General features: G+C 44.2%; 4 protein-coding genes across 5 annotated transcripts in view; 2 read left to right on the top strand and 2 right to left on the bottom strand.

The window, feature by feature from the left end:
- The window catches only part of LOC310775383 (putative sodium-coupled neutral amino acid transporter 10), a 39722-nt gene extending 34887 nt beyond the window's left edge, over window positions 1–4835 (top strand). Inside the window, exon 17 of one of the 2 annotated variants that reach the window (XM_083635530.1) lies at window positions 1267–4835. In XM_083635530.1, the coding sequence (XP_083491656.1) occupies window positions 1267–2546 (1280 nt within the window). In that variant the 3' untranslated portion in view covers window positions 2547–4835. The remainder of the gene's footprint in view (window positions 1–1266) is intronic. The other variant, XM_083635531.1, reaches the window with a different exon arrangement.
- A 163-nt stretch (window positions 4836–4998) lies between these two features.
- On the bottom strand, window positions 4999–6115 carry LOC310775408 (NADH dehydrogenase [ubiquinone] 1 alpha subcomplex assembly factor 8-like; the record flags this gene model as incomplete). The annotated part of the gene is made up of 3 exons (XM_083635555.1): window positions 4999–5236; window positions 5329–5439; window positions 6035–6115. The coding sequence occupies 3 exons, from the start codon at window positions 6113–6115 to the stop codon at window positions 5216–5218; spliced, it is 213 nt and encodes a 70-aa protein (XP_083491681.1). The 3' UTR covers window positions 4999–5215.
- Window positions 6116–6630: 515 nt separating this feature from the next.
- LOC310775406 (uncharacterized protein) lies at window positions 6631–10510 on the top strand. The gene is made up of 3 exons (XM_083635553.1): window positions 6631–6811; window positions 7213–7358; window positions 8516–10510. Exons 1-3 carry the CDS (start codon window positions 6649–6651, stop codon window positions 8681–8683), a joined length of 477 nt encoding a protein of 158 aa, XP_083491679.1. The 5' UTR covers window positions 6631–6648; the 3' UTR covers window positions 8684–10510.
- Window positions 10511–10522: 12 nt separating this feature from the next.
- LOC310775409 (NADH dehydrogenase [ubiquinone] 1 alpha subcomplex assembly factor 8-like) lies at window positions 10523–13323 on the bottom strand. Its single transcript, XM_083635556.1, has 3 exons — window positions 13089–13323; window positions 10739–10849; window positions 10523–10646 (listed from the first exon to the last, which is right to left on the bottom strand). Exons 1-3 carry the CDS (start codon window positions 13167–13169, stop codon window positions 10554–10556), a joined length of 285 nt encoding a protein of 94 aa, XP_083491682.1. The 5' UTR covers window positions 13170–13323; the 3' UTR covers window positions 10523–10553.
- Between the last annotated feature and the right edge of the window lie 189 nt (window positions 13324–13512).

Raw genomic sequence — 13512 nt, 5'->3', positions numbered from 1 at the left:
TGATTGGTTGATTATGGATACAAAAAACAATCAAATAAAGGGGATAAACATGTAAAAGTGTGGACACCTATTTCCAAAATGGCCCCTGCCCTGGTCTTAGAAAACAGGACATACAGTAACACATCACATCAAACAAACAATACAGATCAATCAAGAATAAAAAGAAACAAGAGATACAATCAACACAAGTTCAAAAACCATTTCAAAGGCTCAGCACGTTACTCTAGCTTACTCAGCAAGAGTTTTTTCGGAAGGTTCTTAAAACCGTTCAAAGAATTTGCAGATTTAATTTCATTAGGCATCTTGTTCCTTGTTTCACTCCTCCCACCCCCCCTATACAGGAATGCACTTCTCCCCAGCTTGCTCTTTTGATTGGGTAGTTTCAAGTCCGCTACTCTAGCTTTCGTGTTCAGGCTATGAGTGTCCCAAACAAACTGAAAGTACTTAGTAAAGTGATCTCTAATCTTCTGTAATTCACATTCAACGGGTCAGTAAAGTATTACTAGTAAGTTTATAGGTAATGATTATAGCAATTTGTCACCAGTGCTTTTACTGTATCCCTAATTATTTCACTCCCCACCAATCCACCCACTCACCTCCCCCTTTAATGTAGTTTGTGTGTGTGCAACTCCTGTCGCCCATCCTTTTTTGTGCGCTTGAATCATCCGCTTTCCTCGAAAGACAACACTAAGCCATAGTGGAATCCTGACTATTGGAATTTGATCTCTGAAGTATACTCTTTGATCGCTGAAGTATACTCTTTGATCTCTGACGTATACTCTTTGACCTCTGAAGTATACTCTTTGATCTATGAAGTATACTCTTTGATATCTGAAATATACTCTTTGATATCTGAAATATACTCTTTGATCTCTGAAGTATACTATTTGATCTCTGAAGTATACTATTTGATCTCTGAAGTATACTCTTTGATCTCTGAAGTATACTCTTTGATCTCTGAAGTATACTCTTTGATCTCTGAAGTATACTCTGTGATCTCTGAAGTATACTCTTTGATTTCTGAAGTATACTCTTTGATCTCTGATGTATACTCTTGGCCTAATTTGTCATTGGATAATACCCTTTCCCTCTCCACTAGCCTATAGACTGGCCCCACATTAACCTAACAAGTTTCTTACAGATCCCCTAGCATCTTGCTATGCTAATCCACTTAGCTAATCCACTTAGCTTCTCAGAGGCAGTTTGGCTGTCTGAGCTACTTTTGCATGCTTTTCTTTTTGACTTTGCGTCTCTGTCTCCATGTAGAGGGCCAGAATGACCACGCGGTGCTGCTGCAGGTGATCAAGGAACAGCAGGATCAACAGAAGAGACTTCTTGACCAGCAGGAGAAACTCCTGGCCGTCATCGCAGAGCAACACAAAGAGATCCACCAGAAACAGCCTGGCGAGGGAGAGGACGCGGGAGCAGCCAAGCCAAAAGACTCCGCCCAGGCCTCCGACCCCAAGGAGCCCAAGGAACCAGCCGGAGTTCCACAGGCTGGGGAAGCTGAGCCTCACGTTGTGCCGCAGAATCAAGCTCAGGCTGGGGATAAGGTTGCTGAGGCCGGGGCCCCTAAAGTAGCGGCTCCAGTGTCTCACAAGGAAGACAACCAGGTGAACCCGGTCGTAGTAGCAGGCGGAGCGGTGGTACCTGCAGTAGAGTCCCATAAAGAGAGCGAGCTGGGGGCGAGGGGAGTTCCACTGGGACAAAAAAGACCAGATAATGGTCAGCCCATAGCACAGAATGATCAGGCAGCCCTGCCTAAAGATGGAGGGAGACACCTAGAAAGAGAGGAGGCAGTGGAGAGAAAGAAGGAAAAAATAGAGGAAGATAAGATAGACAAGGAGGTGCAGTCGAGATTAGAAAAAGAACGGCTGGATAGGATTGAGAAAGAGAGGATAGAGAAGGAAGTGCAGGAAAGAGTGGAACGGGAACGGGAGAAGAGGGAGAAGTTGGCCAGAGAAGAGGCTTTGGAGAAAGAGAGAGCAGAAAAGGAGAAACTAGCACAGAAGAGAGCAGCCGAAGAGAATGCTGAGAAAGAAGGAGCAGAAGAGAAAGTCCGTCAGGAGAAGCACAAAGCAGACAACGAGGTGATGGAGAGGGTGAGGAACGAGAAGGAGCTGGAGGAGACGAGGGAGAGAGTGGCCCAGCTGGAGCGAGCCATAGAAGCCAAAAGGGCTGCGGAGGCCGCGCGGGCGGCTAGGGAAGACGCCGGCGAGCCTTTGAAGAAAGCAGGGCGAGACCTGAAAGAGAAAGCTGCCGCTCAGGGCCTCCACGGAGCAGAGCCGGCTCAGCCCCAGGGGGCGCAGGAGAAGGCCAGGGAGCAGGAGAAGGCCAGGGAGCAGGCAGACACGGATCTGAGGCGGCGGCGCAGGGCGTTGGGCCCCGGAGGGCTCCCTAAGGAGTCTGGGATAGCTGGGCTGGAGCCCTTGCTGGAGCTGGGCGGCTCAGACTTGCACGCGGCCCTGGAGGGGCAGTTGCTGGCAGGGGCGATGGTGCACTCACGGCAGATTAAACAGGCCTCAGAGGTGGAGGAAGAGGTGTAATGCCTACATCAGATACACAGCTTTCTCACCCAACAGGACAAACAACATGAACACCACCTACCTACCTGCGGAAGCTGCTATACTGTGGACCAGAAGCCCTTGGCCTTCCATCTCACTGGCCTTCAAAGGTGCTTTGGATGAGTGTAACATTTGAGTTAGATTCAGTGAGCTGTGCAGCGGCTACAGGGAATCCATTCAATATCAACATTCGGTGTCTGTCTCTCTCGTCATTCTGTTGCTTTTGCTAACAAACCGGAAAGCTGCTTTACTGATCGCTCCTTCAGTGGTCAAGAAGATTGTAGTAGCTTGGCAAATATTTTGTTTTTGCTTTGATATTGTATATCACTCTGCAAATAATCCAAAGTTTTTATTGAAGAGTTATTTTTATGTAAATATTAACTTATTTTCAAAGGTGAAAGTTTTGTATGGGTCACTGCTGCAGTGTATATAAATATATGCAAAGACCGTACTAGAAGAGGTTTTCAGAGGGCAAATATCCAATGGCTGTATTTGAGTCACTTTAATTCCTTTATTCTCCAGTGATGTACGGTAGTCTTTTGTGTAGGGATCAATGTGTGTTTTATTTTGACTTCTTTCTGTACTGATTTAGTTTGGACCCTTCCCACCCGGTCAGTTTGTGTGTGATTATCTCTTCCCACCCGGTCAGTTTGTGTGTGATTATCTCTTCCCACCCGGTCAGTTTGTGTGTGATTATCTCTTCCTGCTCCATCAGTTTGTGTGTGATTATCTCTTCCCACCCGGTCAGTTTGTGTGTGATTATCTCTTCCTGCTCTGTCAGTTTGTGTGTGATTATCTCTTCCTGCTCTGTCAGTTTGTGTGTGATTATCTCTTCCCACCCGGTCAGTTTGTGTGTGATTATCTCTTCCCACCCGGTCAGTTTGTGTGTGATTATCTCTTCCTGCTCCGTCAGTTTGTGTGTGATTATCTCTTCCCACCCGGTCAGTTTGTGTGTGATTATCTCTTCCCACCCAGTCAGTTTGTGTGTGATTATCTCTTCCTGCTCCGTCAGTTTGTGTGTGATTATCTCTTCCCACCCGGTCAGTTTGTGTGTGATTATCTCTTCCCACCCGGTCAGTTTGTGTGTGATTATCTCTTCCTGCTCTGTCAGTTTGTGTGTGATTATCTCTTCCCACCCGGTCAGTTTGTGTGTGATTATCTCTTCCCACCCGGTCAGTTTGTGTGTGATTATCTCTTCCTGCTCCGTCAGTTTGTGTGTGATTATCTCTTCCTGCTCCGTCAGTTTGTGTGATTATCTCTTCCTGCTCTGTCTAGTTTGTGTGTGATTATCTGTTACTTCCACATGTAAATAGTGTAAATGTCTCTGAAATGTTGAATAGTGCCTATAGTCACGCCCTCTTCCGCATTCGCCATGGGACCTAAGGGATTTCATTCACCATTAATTTTTGCCATTGACATAAAAAAAATAATCCTTATAAAAAAAATACTTGGTCAAACCAAGTAATTCAGAGAGAACATTTCACTCAGACCCCCCAAAAAATGGTGGGAATACAAAACAAAAAAAGTTTTCTTTCGGGTCCAAGTGAAATGTTCTATGGTCTCTCCTGATTCTGAATCTAGCTGAATCACTTGGTTTGGCCAAGTAAAACTATTTTTTGTGGATTTTATTGGAACGTCTATAGAAAACTGAATGGGGCAATGAAATCTGTTTGCACTTAGGTACTCTATATGGAGCAGTGGCTCTCACGGTTTCTTTGCATCTGTATTCCTCATGTAGAGGACTCCATGTGGATTCAGTCCATTTCAGTATTGTGTCCAATCTTATTCCTTTATCTTTCCCATTTGTTTTGGAAAATAATTCCGTTTGAAGCCAAAGCTACGAGGCACTGCTGTGTAGCCTTACATCTTGTAAACTGTCTGTGGTATATGAAGCAGCTGGATCCAGAATCATTATTCAGTATCTCCATGTTGATTTTTCGGTGCCTTCCAATCCATGTGCTGCAGTGATGTTTTATGAAAAGGAAATGTGCTGCTTCTGGTTTCATTTGTGCTTTTTTTTTTTGCTTCCACTCTGCCTCTCTTGATTTGCTGTGAAACAATAGAACACTTGGTCAGAGAGGGCTTTTGTTAAGTGTGTTAGGATGATCATGTTTGTAGGGTCTTAGTCATTTAAATAACGTTCCTGACAATTTTGTTTTCCTCAGATTCCCCTTCAGCAGACGTTGGGTCTTTGCTTTATACAAGAGGCTATTTTTCTGAGTGCATTGTATTTTTGAACATTTTCCTAATAAGAAATAAAATATGACAAAACAATCTGTGGATTACACCCATGATTGCCTATGCTCAGACAATAGTTGTAATTTTATTTACATTTGTACACAATTGTTGTTCGACATAATTTGTCTGTGGCTGTTTCAGTTGTATATTACAAGAAGACAGGAATACTAGAAAAACTGATAACTTTGCCTCCATCTGCTTTTTGTGTCAGCTGATTTTCCATTCTTCATGAATTCAACCCACATTCAGTTCAGTTCAGTCGCAGCAACAAGTGGTGAAGAGTTTGCTTCCCATCAAGACCTGCCAGAGTGCCAGTGTCTTCTCTCACAGCACGAGGCAGGTCAGTTGAATTTAGCAATTTCATCACAGTATGAGGAACACCACATGGAATAATCATCCAGGAAGGACTCCATTCACTTTACTCCTTTCTTGGCCTGTAAGAAAGAAAGAAAATATCTAATTTGATATAACCATCTCTGCCAGCATTATGAGGTCAATTAAAAGCATGTGTAGTTTTGCCACTCACTGCATTTGTAAAGCAGGTCTTCAGTGCTTCAAACTCCTGAGCACACAGGTCCTTCCTCAGCTCCTGCCTGCCTGTGGCTGTAGCTGACACACACCTCCCGTAAGCCGTGGCCTGAATCACACAGGGTTGACATTAGGCAGAGAGATGGGTTGTAAGAAGGCGGTTTGTTCATATTTCATTCATAGCCTGATTTATACAACATAGGCTATTCCCCCAAAAAACATGACAATTTTTTATCAAAAAAATTGATGAAAAGATACAATTTCGAAAAACTTGTAAGATGAAAAAACATGTGTCTATATGTAAGTAATCAACTGGGGAAGTTTCATGGTGATATCTATTTAAAAAAAATGCATAAAATCCACTTTGAGTAAACAGTGAGTTGTTGTTCCGGTTTGCTCCAGATCGTAGAAGAAGAAAAAGTGTTGCTCCAGATGAATGATTTTCGGTTTTTCAGTGACAGAAAAGTGGATTTTATGCAACAATTTGGAAGAGGCCAGGAAATGTTATTAAAAGAAGAGGATGTTGCGCATCGGATAGCGTCTTCACTTCACGTGTTTGGCTCAGGTGAAAGCGGCAGATGGTTTGATGGGAAATGCGTTGAGCTTCGCCGGGCGCTAATGCTCAGTATGAGCGAGAAGCGCCCGGCTAGCGGGGTAATAATACACCCAACCAGGATGCAGTGACAGTGTCAGTCGGTCCTCACCTCTCCTGCACATTGGGCAAAAAGCTCCGGGAAACGTTTTAATCTTTCCCGGCTGCGACTCCAGACGTTTGACCCAGACATGGTTCTGCTCTGCACTCTGCACTCAACACACACTGTCACTACACTAATATATCGATCCTTTAGTGTCGAAGACAGCTTCCACAACAGAGAAGGAACGCTTATCCCGGAACAGATGTTGTTTGTTCACTGTAATAACTTTAGAGGATATTTAAAAGAAAGGAGATAGATATAATATAAACAGCAGGCGAAACATTATTGATAAACCATGGGCAGCGCCATATTGTTGACCCTGTGATCAGGAAAACGTCACAGAGAATATCCAGTGATGTGATTGGCTCTGCTTTACGTCAGTCACGTCAGTCAAAGTATGAGCGCTGTCCTCGTGAAACGATTCGCTGTCGCTCGAGCTTACGCAAAAAGAAAGCCAATACAAACTAGGTTCGCTACGATTGGCTAGCTGTCACCTCAGGGCCAGGCCCTAACGGAAACAATTCTCTTTTGATCTCGCGAGGTTATCCATCTTGCAAGCAAGGTTACTCAGGCCCCGCCTTCCCAACGGAATCCAAATAGGAAGATGAGTGGATTGCAAAATCATGGCAATAACACAACGTTCTCAGAGGCAGTTTGGCTGTCTGAGCTACTTTTGCATGCTTTTGTTTTTGACTTTGTGTCTCTGTCTCCATGTAGAGGGCCAGAATGACCACGCGGTGCTGCTGCAGGTGATCAAGGAACAGCAGGAGCAACAGAACATTCACGGTAAGCCGTTTTTGGTGTCAGTCCCTCAGAATCATAGGCGAGGGCTTCTTTATAGAGTCGCCATTTTGCCCAAAAAGACGTTCAACCATCACACAAGGAGAAATCCATCGTATAAGAGGCAGAGAGACTAGTTTCTCCCACCCACAGTAGCCTCAATAGATCAGAATGTAATGCATCCACACTCTGTGTCTTTGTAGCCCTGATATGACTCTTTCCGCGTGAAGAGTCATATTCGGGGCTACCACAGTCTGTCTTTGTGGATCTGTTGCTTATACGTTTCTTACAGATCCCCTAGCATTTTGCTATGCTAATCCACTTAGCTAATAATACAACGTTCTCAGAGGCAGTTTGGCTGTCTGAGCTACTTTTGCTTTTGACTTTGCGTCTCTGTCTCCATGTAGAGGGCCAGAATGACCACGCGGTGCTGCTGCAGGTGATCAAGGAACAGCAGGAGCAACAGAAGAGACTTCTTGACCAGCAGCAGAAACTCCTGGCCGTCATCGCAGAGCAACACAACGAGATCCACAAGCCGAAAGACTCCGCCCAGGTTGTTGTTGAATAGAGCAGGGGTCCCCAACCTTTTTTTGCACCGCGGGCCGGTTAGACAATCTTGCTGCGGACCGGCGGGGGATGGGGGGGGTCCGTGATATTAGACACACAGCACATATTTTCCTTGCATGAACTTGCACTTTATTATACAACCTAAAAGCATTGTAACTCACCAATATGGGAGCCTGGGCTGTCTGCAACATGACAAGACATCATCGACTTTCTTTCGTTCTGCGACATGTATCAGCGGGCCATCACCATTTAAGTATACCTCCCGTGCGTGTGTGTGTTGTGGGCGCTGGGCCGAGGAAAGGTGCAGGCTGCAGGTGTTGCAATGCTGCTCTGCAATCCGCACAGACAGGCCGTATGCCAAGTGTGCACAAAATAGTCTCTCCATTCTCCCTGCTGCTTCCTCAGCTTTTCTTTCTTTAGCCCCCTTCACATGATAAGCGTTGTGCACTTTTCTCAACGGGAGGTAGAGCGGAGCACAAATCTGCAGGAGAAGAGGCAAGCAGCAACAGCACGAGCACCGGCTATCTTCTTTTCCTCCTCTGGTTGCGCTCATGAAAGGTCAGCGACAAGTACATACAGAGACATACAAGTTCAACTGAATTACCACACACACAGCCTATAATATTATAGCCTATGTGTTATAGAATGGAATTTGTATCAACAACACCATTCTTCATCTGCATTAACCTGATAGCATCTCAAGCCAAAAGAGACCGGTGACCAGGTGACATCAAAATAATTAAGCCAGGAGTCAGAAAAGTTGGAGGGGGGAGGGAATCTTTAGAAGCACCCAACACACTCTAGATTATGTGCCTGTGTTCCTGTATCTCTGGCAGCAAGGTCAGCCAGGTGTGATATGCTGTGGGGCAGAGGGCGAAATCTGCTTCTAACCTATGTGTGCTAGTAACTATTTGTATAAGATGGCGCCATGTCTGTCTGTGTGTGTGTGTGTGTGTGTGGCAGAATGCCTTGGCCTTCTCAATGCCACTACAGATATGCTGTCTGTCAAGAGAGTGTCTGCCTAATGTGCCTATTGCCTGTCCATGTGACGTGCATATAATGTAATAACTCATCATACCATTAATTATGTGTATGCAATTATAGCTTATTGAATAAATGTAATGAATGGAACTTCAATTGCAGGTGATCAAGGAACAGCAGAAGCAACAGAAGAGACTTCTTGACCAGCAGGAGAAACTCCTGGCCGTCATCGCAGAGCAACACAACGAGATCCACCAGAAACAGCCTGGCGAGGAAGAGGACGCGGGAGCAGCCAAGCCAAAAGACTCTGCCCAGGTTGTTGTTGAATAGAGCAGGGGTCCCTAACCTCTTTTGCACCAGGGGCCGGTTTAATACTGACAATCTTGCTGCGGACCGGGGGGTTCGTGATATTAGACATGTGAGCACGTATTTTCCTTGCATGAACTTGCACTTTATAATAAAACCTAAAAACATTGTAACTCACCAATATGGAGCCCTGGGCTGTCTGCAACATGACAGTCAAGACATCGACTTTCTTTCATCGCGCGGCCGCGGCGGATCTCCTTTTATCTCCCCCGCCTATTCTGAAGAAACATGTTTGTAGAATCTCAGTAACTTTTCTGACGATTTTGTTTCCCTCAGATTCCCCTTCAGCAGACGTTGGGTCTTTGCCCAGCAAGCAAAATTACGTCATGATAACGTTGTGATGATGTCTTTCAGTGACGTCCAGAACGTGGCCAAATCCCAGCCGGTTTGGGGATGATTTAGACGTCTACGCGGGAACGTCAAGCTGACGTCGAAATATGACGTTACCAAGAATGGGCATGTTCAGTTATTCTTCTATGTACACAGTGTATATTCAGCAGCTTTATACATAAAGCTATAATTATGTCCAGATTAACAATTTATGCTACACTTTCAAAAAATATAACACTTCCCCGAGTGGTATTTGAACTCGGGATCTACAATTTACCAGCCGGCTATTCTACCACTACGCTATCTAACTACCCTATCTGTTCGCTGAAATAATCTGCTGTACGTTGGAGTAATATAGCCTACCGTTTCAAAACATGGACCCCTTGTTCTTTTTATACCGGTATAACATCAATGGAGTCGGGACAGTTTTAATAAAAACAAAAGCTAATTTAATTCAAACCTTAATCTCGAAGAATCATTGAGGGGTTTCCCTCAAAATTTACAAGTGTCACCACCAGCCTATAACATTGTTTACCCAGTGCTCCTGCACACACAGAGGCTATACGAGACACGAATATAGCCTATACCGTAGGATTATGGCATAAACGTGCGCGTCAAGTCTTTGTGGATCGGACATCACAGTGTAACCGTCTACAATCTGTGTAAGCAGAACCCCGAAAACACATTAATGCCACCCAATGCTACATTCCAACTTCCAACTCAAATGTATAGTTTACGCCTCGCAGTGTATTTTCTCTCTTTCAAAACAATCTGGCAACAAGATATGCAAGTGAGCAATTGCAGGATTCCCCCGCAATTCATCTCCTCGTAGTCCCACCTCCACAAATAAACAGTTTGTTAATCATCAGCGCAGATTGTCCAGTGTCCACATGCAAGTGCTGATCACTCGGATTTTGGATAAATAAATAGTCCAGGCTGAGAAATACGTGATTGATTGCAACCATTTAGTTATCCTCATGGATCTTTCAGTGGTGAGTGAAATTAGTTGGATATAATCTGGGCCAGATCTGACTCGTCATGATATAACTTGAGCTGGCCCCGATTGGGCTCTCTCGATTCGTCCGGGTCTGTCCTTACTTGCTGGGTGCTTTATACAAGAGGCTATTTTTCTGAGTGCATTGTATTTTTGAACATTTTCCTAATAAATAAAATATGACAAAACAATATGCGGATTACACCCATGATTGCCTATGCTCAGACAATAGTGACACACAATATGTTGTAATTTTATTCACATTTGTACACACTTGTTGTTTGACATAATTTGTCTGTGGCTGTTTCAGTTGTATATTACAAGAAGACAGGAATACTAGAAAAACTGATAACTTTGCCTCCATCTGCTTTTTGTGTCTGCTGATTTTCCATTCTTCATGAATTCAACCCACATTCAGTTCAGTTCAGTCACAGCAACAAGTGGTGAAGAGTTTGCTTCCCATCAAGACCTGCCAGAGTGCCAGTGTCTTCTCTCACAGCACGAGGCAGGTCAGTTGAATTTAGCAATTTCATCACAGTATGAGGAACACCACATGGAATAATCATCCAGGAAGGACTCCATGCACTTTACTCCTTTCTTGGCCTGTAAGAAAGAAACACAATATCTAATTTGATATAACCATCTCTGCCAGCATTATGAGGTCAATTAAAAGCATGTGTAGTTTTGCCACTCACTGCATTTGTAAAGCAGGTCTTCAGTGCTTCAAACTCCTGAGCACACAGGTCCTTCCTCAGCTCCTGCCTGCCTGTGGCTGTAGCTGACACACACCTCCCGTAAGCCGCGGCCTGAATCACACAGGGTTGACATTAGGCAGAGAGATGGGTTGGAAGAAGGTGGTTTGTTCATATTTCATTCATAGCAAAAACATGACAACAATTTTTCATCAAAAGATTTATGAAAAGATACAAATTTGAAAAACTTGTAAGATGAAAAAACATTGTCTTAATGTAAGTAATCAACTGGGGAAGTTTCATGGTGATATCTATTCATTTAAAAAGAATTGCCCTATTCACCTGTAGTGTCTGTTTTGGTAGGGTCATATTTAGGTGATTTTCAAAACTTTCCCTCACAGGATTCCTTAAGACTTGTTCTCTCATTTGATTTTGAACATATTGAGGAGGACACAAAATCCATTGAGTTTGGTTTGATGCAATTAGTGAGAGGTTGACCCACATTATTATTGGACTATATGGGAGTAGGTTTGTTTACAGAGTGATAACTACCATTAACTTAAAGGAGGACTTACCCCCTAGATATGTATCAGAACAGTGATTTGAAAATACCTATGGAAAAAACCAAGAAATTACATATACTCTTGTCTATACTAGACTCTTTGGCTGTGTTCAAGTCAAGATTTTTTTTCAGAAATCGACGCCATTACAGTTTGCCTACTGCCTCAAAAATAATTTATTTGAGAGGGGCAATATCTTTATAAATATCAACAACTAGCCAACGCTGGTGGCCTGTTTGGAAACAGCTTTGCTCAAAATGGTTGAAAGTTATATCAATTTGGTAATTCAGTGGCGAACTAGAAATTTAATTATTTTTCTGCATGTATCTCTATGGCAGCGTGTCAAACTACGTTACGAGAGCAAAGTGACGTGGGCTCGTTACAGCAGCACACCGCACAATAGGACAAACCTCTCGCTCTGGGGTAACACAATGCGAGATTTCTCCACGTAATTCCCTCGTCTAACTAGAGATAAACCGCGCAATGAAATCCGTTTTTAATTTGCGTTTTGGGGCTTTTCGTGATTCTTGTTCAAAGTTGCAGCACCTCTGATTTTTCCTCTCAGGGCGCAGGCAGTGCAGGGCAGAGCTCTTCTCCTCACAGACTGTTCCCATGAAAATCCCCCCGAGGAGCACACACACACAGACAGAGCCAGTCGCTCAGCTCTGCTGACTTGATTTCCTGAAAAGTTGGCGTTGCTTGTACACAGTGACGATATTATTTTAGCCGATATGTTTAGAGAAGCTTTGTCACGTTGTAGTATAGCGTTATATTTTACATGTCCGCTAAACTGCGACGAGATTTGTTTGCTGAAATGTCAGACTGTTGAAAGCCCCCGCCTCTCACTGCTGCTGTGTGCTGCTGCTGTGCGCGCCCCCGCAGGTGCATGAGAGAGCAGACTCTCCCGTTTGACTGGCCGAGAGAAAGTGCTTCCAAGTCGGACTGATAGCCGCGGAAATGTCAGACTGCTCTCTCTGCTCTGGCCGAGTCCGAGAGAGCCCAGCTGCTGCTGCGCGCGCCCCCGGAGCTTGGGGCTAGTGCATGAGGTTTACAGTACGACTCTCTCCCGCCCGCTCCCGCCTGCCTGGGCTGGAGACAGTGCTTCCAACTCGGACTGATAATATAAACATCATCATTCGAGCTTATCCAGGTAAGATATTAATAAAGTAGTGACACATTCAGTGGGAAACTAACTATAATTAAGACATGTGCCAACTTTGACGACGTTTGGTTCAGTATTTTAAGAGCAAACTTCAATAGGAATAGGCTTGGAGTTCTGAGGAGCCGAAAGGGTACAGGGGGGGTAGGGGAGTAATTATCTTGAAATCCCATAGTCTTTGGGAACACTGTGAAGTCAGTGTGTTCCTAATCTCCCATTCATTTGAGAGAAAAAAAAGCAGTGTTCCACCCTTAGAGGACGCTTATGCCAGATATGCTGCTGAAAAATGATACAAATGGTCAAATGGCAACAGTTTGGTGTCAAATGTGGAAATTTTGACCAGAATTCTTCACACATCACCCCCAAAGTCATATTGGTTAAAAGCTGAAAAAAAGTGTTTTGGGGGTAAGTCCTCCTTTAAGCTACAAGATCGGTAGGGTATCCTACCAAAAAATATCTAGAGACATGTAGTAAGGCAAAAATACCAAGATTGTTTGGCCACATTGTGTGGTACCTTTTACCAACTTGTGAAAATGTCAGCATTGGCCCATGGACTCTCTGGATGGGCACATCACATCATCCATCACTAATACCATCCAACCAGGATGCAGTGACAGTGTCAGTCGGTCCTCACCTCTCCTGCACATTGGACAAAAAGCTGCGGGAAACGTTTTAATCTTTCCCGGCTGCGACTCCAGACGTTTGACCCAGACATGGTTCTGCTCTGCACTCTGCACTCAACACAGTGTCACTACACTAATATATAGATCCTTTAGTGTCGAAGACAGCTAGAAACACAACAGAGAAGGAACGCTTATCCCGGAACAGATGTTTGTTCACTGTAATAACTTTAGAGGACATTTAAAAGAAAGGAGATAGATATAATATAAACAGCAGGCGAAACATTCTTGATAAACCATGGGCAGCGCCATATTGTTAATGTTGACACTGTGATCAGGAAAACGTCACAGAGAATATCCAGTGTGTGTGATTGGCTCTGCTTTACGTCAGTCAAAGTATGAACGCTGTTCTCGTGAAACGATTCGCTGTCGCTCGAG

The sequence above is a fragment of the Poromitra crassiceps genome, assembly GCF_964638095.1.
Source record: "Poromitra crassiceps genome assembly, chromosome: 4".
Taxonomy (NCBI): Eukaryota; Metazoa; Chordata; class Actinopteri; order Beryciformes; family Melamphaidae; genus Poromitra; species Poromitra crassiceps.
Note: the sequence above shows the minus strand (reverse complement) of the source record. Positions and strands in the feature narration are given on the sequence as shown.